This window comes from Astyanax mexicanus, chromosome 12 (genome assembly GCF_023375975.1).
Source record: "Astyanax mexicanus isolate ESR-SI-001 chromosome 12, AstMex3_surface, whole genome shotgun sequence".
In the NCBI taxonomy this organism is placed as follows: Eukaryota; Metazoa; Chordata; class Actinopteri; order Characiformes; family Acestrorhamphidae; genus Astyanax; species Astyanax mexicanus.
Window position 1 is genome coordinate 50147260 of NC_064419.1, and position 18134 is coordinate 50165393.

At 40.4% G+C, this 18134-nt stretch overlaps 2 protein-coding genes across 6 annotated transcripts in view; one reads left to right on the forward strand and one right to left on the reverse strand.

Moving 5' to 3' along the window:
- The window catches only part of si:dkey-20d21.12 (uncharacterized protein LOC556245 homolog), a 231458-nt gene that overhangs the window by 208034 nt on the left and 5290 nt on the right, over positions 1-18134 (reverse strand). The window lies entirely within an intron of this gene.
- On the forward strand, positions 1664-17987 carry LOC103027345 (hyaluronidase-1). Of its 5 annotated transcripts, none has more exons than XM_022666090.2 (4): positions 1668-1867; positions 14904-15823; positions 16734-16823; positions 17637-17987. In XM_022666090.2, the coding sequence occupies exons 2-4, from the start codon at positions 14924-14926 to the stop codon at positions 17898-17900; spliced, it is 1254 nt and encodes a 417-aa protein (XP_022521811.2). In that variant the 5' UTR covers positions 1668-1867; positions 14904-14923; the 3' UTR covers positions 17901-17987. The 5 variants fall into 5 exon arrangements, with proteins under 5 accessions (XP_022521813.2, XP_022521811.2, XP_049341574.1 ...); XM_049485617.1 differs by lacking the exons at positions 1668-1867; positions 17637-17987 and adding exons at positions 3194-4634; positions 17458-17625; XM_022666089.2 differs by lacking the exon at positions 1668-1867 and adding an exon at positions 3195-4634.

Consider the following 18134-nt stretch of genomic DNA (forward strand, 5'->3'; position numbering starts at 1 on the left):
CATCAAAATTACAACACAGGCGCAGCAAATAGAAAAACGCGTTGAAACTAGAAAAACGCGCTGCAAATAGAAAAACGCGCTGCAAATAGAACCACAACACAACGGAAGTGAGTCACAACACAACGGAATTTTCCCGGGGGACCTTAAAAGATACTGTACCAGCTAAGCTGCGTCTTCAGTAACGTCTCGGACTTCACTATGTGTACAAAGGACAATAAGTGGCAAACAAGGCGTTTTGTGAAGCAGAACTTTTAATAATATGCACACAACCATGGTAATCACAGGTAATAAACATAACTTACTTTTCAGAAGCTTGTTTGCCACTTACTGTCCTTTGTATACAGCTGGTACAGCATCTTTTAAGGTCCCCCGGGAAAATTCCGTTGTGTTGTGACTCACTTCCGTTGTGTTGTGGTTCTATTTGCAGCGCGTTTTTCTTTTTGCAGTGCGTTTTTCTATTTGCTGCGCCTGTGTTGTAATTTTGATGGATGTGTTTTGTGCTTTTGCAGCGCTTTTCAATTTGCACTGCGCTGGGCTTTCTCGGCCACCGTACTGTTCCCTGTTTCAGCTGCGTATATGCCCCATTGTAAATTAATGTATTTTACATACAGTAGAATGTAAATATATCGTGTGCAGGTGTGATGGATCACAGTATAAACCAATAGGGAGTCGGAATGGTATATGTTTATACTTCTCATCCAACTTGAAAAAAACTATACTAAGCATTATTTTGCTATAGTCCACTAAAGTGTACTAAGTGTTCTTGTAGCCACATTATTATTAATCAGTAAATTTAAAGAGTGCTAAAATGGAACAACTTTTTTTTGTACTTTAATTGTATGAAAATCGAACAAAAGTTTTACTTAAATTGGGCTAACTGTACTAAACTGGAACTATTGTAACATCTAAACTACTTCGTGTATGTAACCGCATATTTTAAATATTTTTACAGTAATATTATAATATATTTAATAAGTATTGCAGCTGTATCACTATTTATTATTATACACAGTTATATTAGAAATGTACTAAGAATTGATGTTAAATATATGTGATCTATATTTACATTAGAGTACAAATACACATGCTTCTTGTTCCTGTCTTTTGTAAGTAGCACACTTCTAGCATATACTTTGTTGGGTACAATTTTTAACATGTTACAAATTTACTTACAATTGTATAAATATAGTAATTTAATTCTCTTTCTAAGAAGTTATATGATACATTGTACTTTAAGTCTATTTATTTAAAATTCACTATATTGTACTTTAAAAAAAGTATGATCAAAGTTTACTTTAAAACATTTGATGAAAGCATAATATTAATGTACTTTTAATATATTTTTAAGTCCATAATTCCGTTAGTATATTTACGGCATACTTAGACATTTCATAATATGTTTTAAGTACAATTAGGTATATATATATATTTTTAGAGATTCTAGAGAATCAGTCAGATTCACTCTATCTGGATGGAGAGATTTATCTGGATAGGGGTTTTATTGAACGATGAGAAGCCGGAATAAAAACCAGCTGAAATGAAACAGGAGTAACGAGACTGTTTTTATTAAAATGTAAGGAGGAGAAAGTTCAGATAATTGTGTGAAAATGTAAAATAGTTACTCCAGTAAAGTATTGTGAAGTATAGTGGGGGTGTTCTCCTCCACTCCGCCAGGCGGCGCTACCCCCCGGCGCTGTTCCGCTGGTAGAGGGGAAGAATGGCTGCCTGCAGGTCCGTCACTGACAGCTGAGAATCAGAACCAGAACTGAGCTCTGAATCCGGATTATGAGTTTAAATAAGAAGCAGCGGATTTACAGCAGAACCTCCCTCTCCTCCCCGATCAGAGGAACATAATGCGGATCAACATGTGGGTAAAACACACATATACACTCATACTCACGTGTGTAGATTTACTAGTGCATCTAAAAAATATATAGAATATCATTAAAAAGTTACTTTATTTCAGTAATTCAGTTGAAAATGTGAAACTCATATATTATATAGATGTATTAAACACAGTGATTTATTTAAAGCGTTTGTTTATTTTACTGTTGATGATTATGGAGCTTACAGCCAATAAAAACCCAAAACAAATTAGAAGACCCAGAAAATTAGAAGACCAATTGGTACTGTGGGCAGTGTGCCAAGTACTGCTGAAAAATGAAATCCGTATCTCCATAAAAGTTTTCAGCAGAGTGAAGCATGAGAACTACAACTCTGCAGCTCGTGTGTTATGAATGAATGGGTCTATCAGTCAGTCAGTAAATGCAGTAATACTGCAAATACTGTAATAACTAATGCTCTGTAGATCAGCAGATAAATGTATATGTTTGTATGTATGTATATATGTTATATATATGTTGTATCTCTGGTTTCAGCACACAGCTCTTATTTACCTTATTAGGAAATTCAGAGCTCAGCTTCTGCCCCCCTGCTGTTTATCTGTAGGAAGCGCAGGTGGTTATTTATAAATAAAGCATATGGCCCTATACATTCTGTAATGTTTATTTTCATTTTTGTCACTTTTTGATATTTTGTTGGATATTTTTTTTATTGAGTTTTCCCATGTGTAACAAAGTCACATTTAAGCTAAACAAACACACTGAAACAAACAAACCAAAAACAAAATAAAACGTATTAAAAGTAATAAAGGACTTCAAGTAAAATAAAATACTTTATTATTTTAGTAAATACAGTAACTGATTTTATTATACATATTTGTATTAAATTTGTTGCCCTGAGGCTTTTATTAAGAAGCCGTAAATAGTGTAATAGCTATAATGGCTAACTGGCCATGATAACAACTGATTAGCGATGCTATCAGCTAACTAGCAATTATAAAGGCTAGCTGGCAATGCTATAAACTATGTGGCGATGCTAATGACTCATTAGCAATGCTGTCAACTAACTAGCAATAATAAAGGCTAGCTAGCAATGCTAAAGGCTAACTGGCAATGCTATCAGCTAACTAGCAATTATAAAGGCTAGCTAGCGATGCTAAAGGCTAACTGGCGATGCTAACTGCAAACTGGCAAAGCTATCAGCTAACTAGCAATTATAAAGGCTAGCTGGCGATGCTAACTGCAAACTGGAAATGCTATCAGCTAACTAGCAATTATAAAGGCTAGCTGGCGATGCTAACTGCAAACTGGCAATGCTATCAGCTAACTAGCAATTATAAAGGCTAGCTAGCGATGCTAAAGGCAAACTGGCGATGCTAACTGCAAACTGGCAATGCTATCAGCTAACTAGCAATTATAAAGGCTAGCTGGCGATGCTAACTGCAAACTGGCAATGCTATCAGCTAACTATACATTATAAAGGCTAGCTAGCGATGCTAAAGGCTAACTGGCGATGCTAACTGCAGACTGGCAATGCTATCAGCTAACTAACAATTATAAAGGCTAGCTGGCGATGCTAACTGGCAATGTTATCAGCTAACTAGCAATTATAAAGGCTAGCTGGCAATGCTATCAGCTAACTGGCGATGCTTACAAGGGTATTTAAAAAGGGTTAAACTTGCTTTTGTTGGAGTAACTGTCTCTGCTGCCCAGAGAAGACTGTGAGAATTTGATTGCTTTCAGAAATGCATCAGGCTGGTCAGAATGATCACATAATAAACTTTTTATAATATCTAGATATATTAAGATATTCTATTTATATATCGTCAAAAGTTTTAGAACATCCCCAGTTTTGCCATTTTGTGAATAACCTGAAATGGTACAAAAGTTATCAGTAAACTATCAAGGAAAAAACAACAATAAACAGTAACAAAATGTATATACTGTAAAATCAATTTCCAAACTCTTAGTCTGTAGTAAATTAGTGGTGGAACAGACCCTTACACACAGCACATTTACACTTTTATCATCATAATAACTAGAAAAAGACACAGAAACACAGAGAACTCTGTAACTATTAAAAGTAGAAGTTCTTTCTGTTCTTTAGAGAAATTACAGATGAAGTCAGAGAGCGGTGAGTACTGTTTCCTACACCTTCAAATAAAGACTCTTAGAAACTGGAGACAAAAAACTGCTACAGGAAGACGTCTGGCTGACCCACATGGAAACAGCAGCTTTAGCCTTTAGCTCAGATTAACATGATTAAGAACTGAGACTCAGTTTCAGCAGAGAAGAGAATTAGAATTAGAATTAGAGTTAATCTGACAGGAGAAGAACTGCAGTAATAAAGTTATTAATAAGATAAAGATAAAATAATAAAACTGTAGAATGTCACAGTGTCTGCAGGAACTGAACTTTTTAGTCTGTTCATTTCGATAGAGTGACCTGTGAACAGCGATGTGTGTGTTTGTGTGGGTGTGGGTGTGGGTGTGTTTATTATTTCTCACCACAGTCCTCACCATCCGTGAGATCACACTGCTAAAAACACACACACACTGCTGATCATATCGACTGAACTTGTTATTGGCCAAGGTCTCTTATTGGCCAGTTTATTAGAAACACTGTTCTGGTCTCAGATCAGTGTGAGAGTGTGTTTTACATCATCACTGCTCTTACAGCTGACCAGCTTCCTGATTCTGACTCTGTCCATCTCCGGCTGTAGAGGAGCTGTGTGTTTAATTCAGCATCAGTTCTGGTTCTGTTCTGCTGTGATCGGGTCGGTTCTGACTGTAGGTAAGACTATATGAGATTATTATTCTCGGGTTGATTGGAATTGTGATTAGATTTGATTTTGGGTCTAGTCTGGCTTAAATACTAGATGGATTTAATATTAGTTGTGTATAAAAGACTCTTGGAAACTGGAGAAAAATTGCTACAGGAAGACGTCTGGCTGACCCACATGGAAACAGCAGCTTTAGCCTTTAGCTCAGATTAACATGATTAATGATAATCATCATTACTCTTATATGCAGCATTTATACATATAAGACAATAACACAAGCTATATTATATTTTATTAACACAATATACAGTTGTGGTCAAAAGTTTACATACACTTGTAAAAAAACATAATGTTATGGCTGTCTTGAGTTTTCAATAAGTTCTACAACTCTTATTTTTCTGTGATAGAGTGATCGGAACACATACATGTTTGTCACAAAAAACAGTCATAAAATTTGGTTCTTTCATAAATTTATTATGGGTCTGCTGAAAATGTCACCAAATCTGCTGGGTCAAAAATATACATACAGCAACATTAGTATTTGGTTACATGTCCCTTGGCCATTTTCACGGCAACTAGGCGCTTTTGGTAGCCATCCACAAGCTCCTGGCAAGCTTCAGGTCGAATGTTTGACCACTCTTCTTGACAGAATTGGTGCAGTTCAGCTAAATGTGATGGTTTTCTTGCATGAACCCATTTCTTTAGCACTGTCCACATGTTCTCAATGGGGTTTAAGTCAGGACTTTGGGAAGGCCATTCTAAAACCTTAATTCTAGCCTGGTTTAGCCATTCCTTTACCACTTTTGATGTGTGTTTTGGGTCATTGTCTTGTTGGAACACCCAACTGCGCCCAAGACCCAACCTTCGGGCTGATGGTTTTAAGTTTTCCTGCAGAATTTGGAGGTAATCCTCCTTCTTCATTATCCCATTTACTTTCTGCAAAGAACCAGTTCCACTGGCAGCAAAACATCCCCAGAGCATAATACTACCACCACCATGCTTGACAGTAGGCATGGTGTTCCTGGGATTAAAGGCCTCACCTTTTCTCCTCCAAACATATTGCTGGGTGTTGTGGCCAAACAGCTCAATTTTTGTTTCGTCTGACCAGAGAACTTTCCTCCAGAAGGTTTTATCTTTGTCCATGTGATCAGCAGCAAACTTCAGCCGAGTCTTAAGGTGCCTTTTCTGGAGCAAGGGCTTCTTTCTTGCACGGCAGCCTCTCAGTCCATGGCGATGTAAAACACGCTTGACTGTGGAGACTGACACCTGTGTTCCATCAGCTTCCAAATCCTTGCAGACCTGCTTCTTGGTGATTCTTGGTTGACTCTTGACCATCCTGACCAATCTCCTCTCGGCAGCATGTGATAGCTTGCGTTTTCTTCCTGATCGTGGCAGTGACACAACTGTTCCATGCACTTTATACTTGCGTATAATTGTCTGCACAGTTGCTCTTGGGAACTGTAGCTGCTTTGAAATGGCTCCAAGTGACTTCCCTGACTTGTTCAAGTCAATAATTCGCTTTTTCAGATCCACACTGAGTTCCTTTGACTTTCCCATTGTAGCTTTTGTAGCTGAGTCTAATCACTGGGTCAAATGAGCCCTATTTAAATGGGCTCATGAGAAGTCAACAGCTGTAGTCAATCAGAATCACTTACAAGAAGTGAAGAGGCCATGACATGAAGCTAATTTGATTGACACAACTCGCTACATCACCAAAATTGACAAATTTTGTTGCTGTATGTATATTTTTGACCCAGCAGATTTGGTGACATTTACAGCAGACCCATAATAAATTTATGAAAGAACCAAATTTTATGACTGTTTTTTGTGACAAACATGTATGTGTTCCGATCACTCTATCACAGAAAAATAAGAGTTGTAGAACTTATTGAAAACTCAAGACAGCCATAACATTATGTTTTTTTACAAGTGTATGTAAACTTTTGACCACAACTGTATATTAACATTAAGCCAAAATTACTAAAATTAATTTCATGCAAAACCAAAAATGGACCAACTTAATGTTTGGGTGCCCAACCTTTGGAAAAAAATCCTACACCTTCTTCTTACACATATCAACTGAAATATTTTACTACACATTTTCTCTAAACTGCTTCGGATCTCTCATATTTGAGGAGTTTCTTCTTGCAAAATAAATTTTAAGATCTCTCTACAGGAGTTTAATGTGATTTAGATTCTGGTTTGTTGCTGCTTTGCTTCAGATTACTCCAGCTCTTTGTTTTTATCCATCTCTGGGAGCGTTTTAAGTATTTTTAGGGTCATTGTCCTGCTGCAAGGCCCATAACCTAGAGCTTAAACCCAGCTTTCTGACACATTACAACCCTAAATCCAGCCCAAGACATGTCCGTCTGTGTAGAGGAGCTGTGTGTTTAATGCTCAGTTCTGTTCTGTTCTGTTGTGGTCGGTTCTGACTGTAGGTCATTGAAATTTTGTTAATTGTGTTTGATTTGGCAGGTCTAGATTTTTTTATTGCGATATTAAAAAAATGTATAAAATTTTGACCAAATTATGCCGGAAGTCTGTAATCCAATAGACTATGATATCAATAATGCAGTCTGAGCATCAATAACTGGAGTAAAATAAATGGTATTAGGTGGATATAATTATCAATCTGGTAGCAACCACCTATCAATACCTTAGCAATCAACAGTTATGCCAAAGGAACATCTTAGCAACTGCTTAGCAATCACTTATCAACACCATAGCAACAAACAGCTTAAAAATAGCAACATTTTTGCAACCACCATACAACATCCTAGCAACTAACCCCCATGGTGTAGTAGTTGGTTACTATGGTGTTGATAGGTTGTTGCTATGGCAAGGGGTTGGCTGCTAAAGTCTTGCTATACTTTAGCCGTTTGTTGCTATGATATTGCTTAGTGGTTGCTATGCAGTTGCTAAGGTGCTGCTAGGTGGTTTCTAATGTATTGCATAGGGTTGGTATCAGTACTGATTTCGAGAATTGATTCGATTCCAGTTTACAAACTCCTGATTAATTCACTTCGATCAGTATTGATTAATTTGGGATTATTTCATGTATATAATTCCAGGTTTCGTTCAGATATGAAATATATTTTCAGAGTGTTTGTGTGCTAAGAGTTCCACTGGTGTAGGAGTTGGTGGTTGTTGCCAGGTGTTTACTAAGGTGTTGATAGGTGGTTGGTGTGGTAATGGCTTGGTTGCTAAGAAGTTGAATAGTGGTTGATGAAGTCTTGCTATATTTTACCTGTTTGTTGCCATGTTGTGGCTTAGTGGTTGCTATGCTGTTGCTAAGGTGTTCCTAGATGGTTACAAAGGTGTTCCTTTGGTGTAACTCTTGGTTGCTAAGATGTTTCTATGGTATAGCTGCTGGTTGATAAGGTGCTGCACTTATTACAGTTAAGAGAGCGTGAAATTCCATGTCCATCATGTGATTAATCAGAATGGATTTATAGATCTGATATTGATGTCCTATAGCTGATCTGATCTGAAATTACAGATTGTTCTGTTATGAACTGTATTAAATTAATCTATATTTTATTGAGTTTAAGTGGTAATAACTGAATAATAAGGGATGTAACGGTTGGTGTTTGAGCGTTTGGTTGAACCCGTGCTGTTAGTTAGGAAAGCCTGGTTGCTGCAGTGCCGGCTGCTGATTGGTCGGTTGGTTGGTGATGCGGGGTGAGGGGTGTTGTGACACTTGCTGGTTTCTAACTGACTGGTAGCATTTCACACTTACACCAGAATTTCCTAAACAATGTACACACACACACACACATTACACATAACACATACACACACACACATACATACACACACACACATACACATTACACACACACACTCACACACGCACACACACACACTATATACACACACATACATACACACACACACACACACACACATTACACACGCACACACACTCATATACACACATATATACACACGTACGCACATACACACACTCATATACACATACTCACATACACACAAATACTGTACACAAATAGACATATTCACACACACACACACATACACATACTCACACACACACACACACTCTTTTACACATACACACACACACAGACGCATATACACATATTCACACACACATACACACACACATACTTTTACACACACACACAAACACACACACACCCACACACACACACCCAAATACACACGCAAATACAGAAACACATTTTTACACATTCAGGGAATATTTGAGGGTCTGCATCATTTAATTTACAGACCATGCATACAACTTTCAACATTTAACATTTTTTTTATTGTGAAGCAAACAACAAATAGGACAAAATAACTGAAAACATCAGTGTGCATAACTATTCACCCCCGTAAGTTTTTAGAGCCACCTTTTGCAGCAATTACAGCTGCAAGTCTCTTTGGATAAGTCTCTATGAGCTTGCCACTGGAATTCTTGCCCATTCCTCATGGCAAAACTGCTCCAGCTCCTTCAAGTTAGATGGTTTCCGTTGGTGAACAGCAATCTTCAAGTCTGACCACAGATTCTCAATTGGATTAAGGTCTGGGCTTTGACTGGGCCATTCCAATATGTTTACACGTTTCCTCTTAAACCACTCAAGTGTTGCTTTAGCAGTATGCTTTGGGTCATTGTCCTGTTGGAAGGTAAATCTCCGCCCTAGTCTCAAATCACTGACAGACGTAAACACGTTTTGCTCAAGAATATCCCTGTATTTAGCACCATCCATCTTCCCCTCGACTCGGACCAGTTTTCCAGTCCCTGCTGCTGAAAAACATCCCCACAGCATGATGCTTCCACCACCATGTTTCACTGTGGGGATGGTGTTCTTGGGGTGATGAGATGTGTTGGGTTTGCGCCAGACATAGCGTTTTCCTTGGTGGCCAAAAAGTTCAATTTTGTTCTCATCTGACCACAGTACCTTCCTCCGTACAGTTTTTTTTTTCTGGCCACTCTTCCATAAAGCCCAACTCTATGGAGTGTACGGCTTATTGTGGTCATATGGACAGATACTCCAGTCTCTGCTTGGGAACTCTGCAGCTCCTTCAGGGTTACCTTTGGTCTTTGTGCTGCCTCTCTGATTAATGCCCTCCTTGACCGGGCTGAGAGTTTTGGTGGGCGGCCCTCTCTTGGCAGGTTTGTTGTGGTACCATGTTCTTTCCATTTGATGATGATGGATTTGATGGTGCTCCGGGGATCATCAGAGATTTGGATATTTTTTTATAACCCAACCCTGACTTATACTTCTCTACAACTTTATCCCTGACTTGCTTGGAGAGCTCCTTGGTCTTCATGGTGTTGTTTGGTTAGCTTAATGGTGTTGCAGCCTCTGGGGCCTTTCAGAAAAGGTGTGTATATACTGACAGATCATGTGACACTTAGATTGCACACAGGTGGCCTTCATTTCACTAAGCATGTGACTTCTGAAGGGAATTGGTTGCACCAGAACTTTTTAGGGGCTTCATAACAAAGGGGGTGAATACATATGCACATGCCAATTTTCAGTTTTTTATTTTCATATTTTCTTTATATACATATATATTTTTTTCTCATTTCACTTCTAAAACGTAGACTATTTTGTGCAGATGCATCACATTCAATTCAGATTAAAAAAAATACATACAGGTTGTAATGTAGTAAAATAGGGAAATAATCCAAGGGGGTGAATACTTTTGCAAGGCACTGTACACACACATACAAACTCTCACACACACGGACGCATATACACATACATACACACATTCTCATACACACACACACACACACACACACACACACACACCATACCTGTCAAGTCTCCCGTTTTGGCCGGGAAACTACCGTATTTTAATCCTCTTTCCCGCCGTCCTCCCGTATTAGTATTTTCCCGTAAATCTCCCGTATTTTATTAAAATAAAAATATATATTATTGAGGAGACAGGGCACTGACCGCTCTGTGTCTCTTAACCAATCGTGGAGCCGGTTCAAGGAGAAAGTCCCGCCTTTCAGGAGAAACAGCCAATCAGCTTGCAAGGAGGGTCAGTGTGGGGAAGCCCCGCCCTCCTCGCTGTGAGTTCAGGCAGCTAGTCGGAGCAGCTGATGTTAAAACAGATCTGGATATTCAGCGATTTTTCTAAAAGAAAGGTAACGGTAGGCTAATCATGGAAACTGTGATGAGATTTTTCTGATAGCTGCTTAAAAATACTCCGAAATAAAACACACAGATTAAACCTTTTAAAATAAAAAAAATTACAGCTTGTGACTCAGTTTAACTAGAAATGTGGAGAGGACCGAAATGAACTGAACTGATCAGGGGTGGAGTGATCAAAAGGAAGAAGTATTAATTAAAAATGATTAATTGTGTAGGCCCCTTAGGACTAATTTTTACTGATGGAATATATCTGGTCCATGTCCTTTTAGTAAAAGCTCATAATACCATTTTTAGGTCACCTACAGTCATTTTGCAGAATTTGTGCACCCTTTGTTCAATTTTAAATCCATTAAATAAATAAAAAATGTATCATATAAAAGAGTGCATTTATTACAAAAAAGACATGAAATCTTAAATAATTTTTAATTTGGCTGTATTAAAAGAATGACATATGTAGGAATGTCCACAACATGTTCAGATTCTGATAATCTAATTGTAGTGTGTAAGTGGTTCACATGTGGTTATTTTAGATTTTTTGTAAACCTGTTTTAAAATGTAAGAGATACTGAACCTTCGTTGGGCTGGTGGGAAGGCTTTAAGCGGACAGAGGAAAATATCCCTTATTTTTAAATCTAAAACTTGACAGGTATGACACACACATATATACACACACACATACACACTCACATACACACACACAGACGCATATACACATATATACACATACGCACACACATACATACACACACAGATGCATATACACATACATTTACACACAAATATCTATCTGTCTGTCTGTCTGTCTATCTATCTATCTGTCTATTTATCTATCTATAAAGAGTGCAAGAATTTACACTTCTTTAAATAAGGTTGACCCATTAATACTCACACAAATGTGCAAATGCTCACACGCCACGTGCCTGATCGCTGTAGAATTGAAGCACTGCAAATGAGCCATGTGGTTAACTGGTGTTTATCCTGCAGCTCTAATCCGGGTTATAGATGGTTATAAACTCCCAGTATTGAGACTCTGTGGATGATCTCTGTGTTCTCTGGAATGAATGAGCTCTGTCCACTACTTTAGGATACAGGGATGAGGTGGGGTGATGATCATCGGGTGATCACCATCTAATCACCATCAAACATCCTCACCTCTCTGATTTTTTCTTGTCTGGATGGTAGAGACAGTTACTCCAACAAAAGCAAACATGTATACTTAGAAGACACAATTAATGATGTAATGCATGATTTGAAGCATGGCTTGTAGGCGTAAGTCTCGCTGCTCGTGTCCCGTATGTTGACGCTGCTCGTGTCCCGTGTGCAGGTGCGATGGCGACTCCGGCGCCCCGGTCGTCCGCATCGTCCCCCTCCACGAGCACTGGGACCTGCTGGAACCGTGCGCCGAGCTCCTCAACACCCAATGGCAGCGCAGCATGGGGGCGCGGCTGCACGGCCTTCGCCAATCCAGTAACAGCTACCCCGTAAATCTGGTCCTGCTGCAGGGGGAGGAGCTTATCGGCCACGCCCGGCTGTCCCGCGTGCTGGGGAGTCGCAGCCTGCTGGTGGAGTCGGTGGTGGTGCAGCCAGGGCTGCGGGGGCGGGGCTACGGCCGCTCACTGATGGAAGGGGTGGAGCACTACGCCCAGGGGAGGGGCTCTACCCGACTGTACCTCACCACCCACGACAAGCAGCACTTCTACGCCCACCTGGGGTTCGTCCCATCCCGTCCCGTCCAGAACGTGGGGACGCTGGCGTCCTTCATGCCCCTGGAGCTGCTGCACAAGTTCTGCAGGACGTCCGACAGCGACGGGGAGGAAACTGCAAGATCTAAAACTCCGCCTCTTTCACTTGCCCCTCCCACTATGTCCTCTCAACCCTCTGTCCCACCTCCTCCACCACCACCTCCACCTCCACCAACTCTTCAAGCTCCTCCCCCTCCCTTCTCTCAACTTTCTGTCCCGCCTCCACCACCTCTTCAAGCCCCTCCCCTTCACACCTCTCAACCCCCTGTCCCACCTCCACCTCGTCATCAAGCGCCTTCCCCTCTGTCCTCTCAATCCTATGCCCCGCCTCCTCCACCACCACCACCACCAACTATTCAAGCCCCTCCCCTTTTCGGTTCTCAACCCTCTGCCCCGCCTCCACCTCCTTTAGCCCCTCCCCTTCTCTTCTCTCAACCTTCCGCCCCGCCTCCTCCACCAACTCTTCCAGCTCCTTCCACTCCACCTTTCTCTTCTCAACCCTCCGCCCCACCCCCTGCCCCACCCCCACCTCATTCAGCCCCTTACTCCTCTCAACCCTCAGCCCCACCCCCTGCCCCGCCTCCTCTTCCTTCCTCCTCTTGGACCCCCATTGATCAGACTCTGGATCAGACTCCGTACACCGATTGCCGAGGTCTGCCCATCTTCTGGATGCACAAAGACATCTGATACCGACAATCACCAAACTCCGCCCACACAAACCCCGCCCACAATCACCTTCACCTAACCTTCTGACCTTTCAAAAACTGGTATTTAAAGACCTTCTGTCTGATATCTCAGGATTTTCCTCACTGGAGCCAAAAAGGACAATCAGAACACTGAATCTGCCTGAATGTGCCTTAAAACCGAAGATTTTACACTTTTTCACGTTTTATTTAAACTCTTTTACTGTAATCATGTTAACTTTACGTCAGATACACATCACTGCCGATACCACTAAAGTTGAAGATGTTTTAATGTTTTCCGTTTGAAGTAAAATGATTATAACTTGATTTTCTGTGTCTTTATTTGATATTTGCTAAAAGTACCAGAACCACTGTCTGATAAAATGATGTAGATGTGTGATCAGATAATAAAGAAACATGCTAAGCTAATGCTAAGTTTGAGCTTAGGCATCTCTTGACAGCAGAGCTTCAGACAGTATGTTTGTCTGTTTGGCCTCTGACTCCGCCCACTTCTCCACTCTTTCCTATTAGTTCTATATCCACCCCCCGGAAATTTCTAAAAGCTTCATAAGCAGAGACGGAGTAAAAAACAAGTAAATAGATGAAAAGGCTTCCAGAAGATCCCAGAAGGACTACAAGACAGAGGCTAAGCTGCTAATTTTTTCCTGGTCAAGTTAGCACTGAGCTTCAGCTAAGGTTATTTAATGTTAGCTATGTAATGTTTGTCACACCACCGAGTAGCAAGGATGGGTCATTTAATTTATTATTGATTTCTTGATTATAAACGTCTGGCAGTATTCATCAAATCAAATCAAATTTATTTGTATAGCGCTTTTTATAACTGATGTCACAAAGCAGCTTTACAGAAATGTGATGACAGGACAAAATCAGTCAAAACATTAAATGTAAAATATACAGAATACAAAGAAAAATGTAATGAGGTATTTAGGCCTGGTTGTGGTTAGTAGTGAAATTTACCTCAGCTTTCCTAAAAGTGTGATTAATCACAGTAAATTCTTAAAAAGTTTGTTTTGGGCACTTTTTTGTCTTTCTTAATAAGTAAAATCATCATTAATTAAAACTAATTTATATACTCTTACTTACTCAGGTTATATTTGTCAGATATTAAAGTTTGTTTGATAATCTGAAAAATGGAAGTATGACAAAAAAAGCAAAAACATAAGAAATATGTAAGGCTCAATAGTATTGCAATAACCACAAGCATTTATAACTGAATTAACAACCATTAATAAACTTATTTATAAACATTTACAAACATTTTAAAGTGTTACCTTTTGAATTACATTATAATGAAATGACTTGACCTTTCTTCTATATATAAAACACTGTTATAAAGCTTTTTTCCAAACAAGGCCAAGTCTTGGTTTGAATCCCAGTCATGCAGCTTGCTATCAGGTGCCGGAGCCCTGAGAGAGCACAGTTGGTCTTGCTCTCTCTGGGTTGGTACAGTACAGTAGATAGTAGACAAGACTGCGTCTGTGAGCTAATGTATCAGAACCGAATCGCTGCGCTTTCCTCCGAGCGTTAGCGCTGTGATGCTACTTGGCAATAAAAAGTTTGAAAAGAGGCGGAGTCTGACTTCACATGTATCGGAGGAGGCATGTGCTGGTCTTCTTTACCCTCCTGGTGTTGGAGCATCACTTGAAATAAAAAATTTTAAAAAGGCCTAGTCTTAATTATGGATGTTCTACATCCCACAGGTGGAGGAGGAAGCATCGCCATGTTTCGGGGGTCCGTCTCCCTCCTGATCTTCAGTGTGATTGTCAGTGGCACTGTGGCAGGGCTGGCTTCGGTGGGCAGGCAGGGTTTTACCGTGGTCTGGAACATGCCCACGGCGAGGTGCCAGCGGCGCTACGGCGTCTCGCTGCCCCTGCAGGAGTTCGGCATCGTGCACAACGCTGGAGAACGCTTCATGGGTGAGAACATCAGCCTTTTCTACAAACAGCGACTCGGCCTGTACCCGTACGTAAACCGCCAGGGCGCCAACGTGCACGGGGGCATCCCTCAACTGGGCGACCTGCGGGCTCACCTGAACCTCACTAAGCGTCAAGTTCAGCAATCTATGCAGAGTGGCTTCAGCGGATTGGCCGTGCTGGACTGGGAGGCGTGGCGACCGGTGTGGGGGCGGAACTTCGGCTCCAAAGAGGTCTACCGTAGGCTGTCCAAAGAGTTGGTGTGGATGAAGCATCCTGAAATGCCTGAGAAGGAAGTGACTTCGATGGCAAGGGTGGAGTTCCAGACATCAGCGAAGGCTTTCATGGAGGAGACCCTGGCACTGGGTACCCGCCTCCACCCCAGAGGATTGTGGGGGTTCTACGGGTTCCCCTACTGCTACAACAACCACGGCATTAAGGAGGACATGTACACGGGGCAGTGCTCGCCCGGCACCGAGGCTCTGAACGATAAACTGGCGTATTTATGGAGCGGCTCCACCGCGCTGTACCCGAGCATCTACGTGCAACGCCGCCTCTCGGCACATCCCAACGTGCGGCTGATGGTACGACACCGTGTACTCGAGGCGCTACGAGTGGCATCCCAGCATGCACCGGGCTCTAAACCACTTCCTGTTCTACCGTACGCTAGAGTGGCCTTCATACGGACGCTGACGCTTTTAAACCAGGTACAAAAACACACTCAAACATACACACTCACACACACACACTACATTTCCTGCATAGTAAATGAACAGTGAAGTGATCTATCAGATTATGAAGAAACACATAGCGAATCATGTAGTAACTTAAAAACAGTGTTAAACAAACCAAAATACTCTGTGAAGTATTTAGATACTCTTATCTGAGGAGCTGTTTGTTAACTTGTAGTTTCTGAGGCTGAAAACTCTGATAAACTCATCCTGTACAACAGAGGAAACTCTCGCTCTTCCTGCTCTTTCCTGGGACGATCCCAATGAGTGCCAGTTCTATCATTATAATGTTTTTGATGGTCTTTGATGGTGACTGCACTTGAGGATATCAAAGTTGAGTAGTTGTTTCTTCTCATAATCTGGATTCGAACATTACTCAAATATTCACTATTCACTGTATACCTGTAACTCTACCTCTTCACTACTTTACTTTAACTGATGCTCTCAAACACTTTATTAAGAGACAAGAAATTCAAGTAATTAACTCTTGATGAGTTCAGCACAGCTGTTAACTGAAAGCCTGAATTCCAGGTGACTCTACCTCATAAAACTGACTGAGAAAATCCAGCAGAGATGTTCAAAACTCATCATCTAAACAAGAGGAACTACTTTGAAAAATCAAAAATATTAAAAATATATTCTGGTTTATTTAACAGTTTTTTGTTTAATAAATAATTCCTGATGTTTTTCTTCATAGTTTGGATGAATTTAGTATTAATCTACAATGCATAACTCTTTTATTTTAAATTATGAAAAACATTAAAGCATGCACTGGTTTTGTTTTATTAGTAATGTTTAATTAGTAACAGCATTAATACTGTTGATTTCAGAATGTAGTTACCCTTTATTTATGTCAAATATATAATATTAAATCTGTGTTCTGCAGGTGGATCTGGAGAACACGCTCGGGGAGAGTGCAGCTTTAGGTGCTGCTGGTGTTGTTCTGTGGGGCAGTCTGGATTTCGCCAAGTCTAAGGTAAGAGTGTGTGTGTGTGTTTTATTTTATATACACTCTCAGCAAAAAGAGGGGTTTTCACTGTTAAACAGTGTAGAACAGCAGATGGCACCAGAAAAAGTTGCTTTTATTAACGTTTCTTTTCTAATGCCCCCTGCTATAAACATGTTAATAATAATTCTGTGTAAAATTACAGATTTTGTTTGTGAATTAATACTATCTTTAAACTTTATAGTTAGATGTTAAAATTGCCAGATTGTCAAAGCAAATAATTCATGGAAATTACTGATATTTAGTGATTTAATATGTAATTTGTTGTGTTTGGGCACTTTTGGAGACACAAATTAAGTCTCCCTTTGTGCTTCTGTCTCCAGCACTTTGTTTTATGTGGTAATGTTACAAATTAACAATTAATTGACAAATAAATTTGTGGTCAACAAATTGAAATAATCAACATTGCCAATTATATCAACTAATTGTTGCAGCCCTACTCCACAGTATTGTAAGTAGGATGAATGAATGAGATCATATATCGCAAGATTTGGCAAAAATAGCTCCTTCCTCTCAGTAAAAGCATTAAATAGGGGTCATGGCTGGGTCTTCCAGCATGACAATGACCCGAGACACACCTGAGACTCTGTTTCACTGTTTGTAGAAGCGTCTGCAGGATGAGCTGCTGCTTTTATTAAACACCTGTGGAGACTCAGATTCCTGAGATTCAGGAACACCTGAGTTCAGTGATCTGAAAGTGTGAGTAAATACTTTTTAAAGGGGTATGCCAAAAGTCACGGGACTCTCTCTTTTTCCTCTCTCTCTCTCTCTCTCTCTCCACAGAGGCAGTGTGGTGTTCTGCGGGACTACATTAACTCCGTGTTGGGGGGGTACGTGGTGCGTCTCCGGCGGGGCGTGGCACACTGCAGTGAGACCGTGTGCCACGCCCGCGGGCGCTGTGCCAGGCGTGACCCCCACTCTGGTCACATGATCCCCCTGCTGGAGCCCTCAGGCCAATTAAACCTTAACCTGAGCTCCCAGTTCAGGTGTGTGTGTTATGAGGGGTGGGGGGGCGAGCAGTGCGAGAAGAAGACCACGCCCACCTGAGTGATGCCAGAAAAACACACACCTGAACCCGTTAATGCAGATACACACATTCTGTATTAAATTTTTATTATAATAAATTATATATATATGCATAAATATCTGTTAATATCCTGTTTTTAATAACTGATCAATGTTCAATAAGTGTTTCAAATATATGTATTTAATCAGAATACAGCTGTATGTTCTGGTTAAATGCAATATGATCATTATATACCAGTCAAAAGTTTGGACATA

What these genes read in the sequence shown, in the direction of transcription:
- LOC103027345 (XM_022666090.2), top strand. Translation starts at nt 14,924, where the DNA reads ATGTTTCGGGGGTCCGTCTCCCTCCTGATCTTCAGTGTGATTGTCAGT. An exon ending in CGCTGACGCTTTTAAACCAG is followed by an intron (nt 15,824 to 16,733) that starts GTACAAAAACAC and finishes TGTGTTCTGCAG; the next exon opens with GTGGATCTGGAGAACACGCT. An exon ending in TGGATTTCGCCAAGTCTAAG is followed by an intron (nt 16,824 to 17,636) that starts GTAAGAGTGTGT and finishes CTCTCTCCACAG; the next exon opens with AGGCAGTGTGGTGTTCTGCG.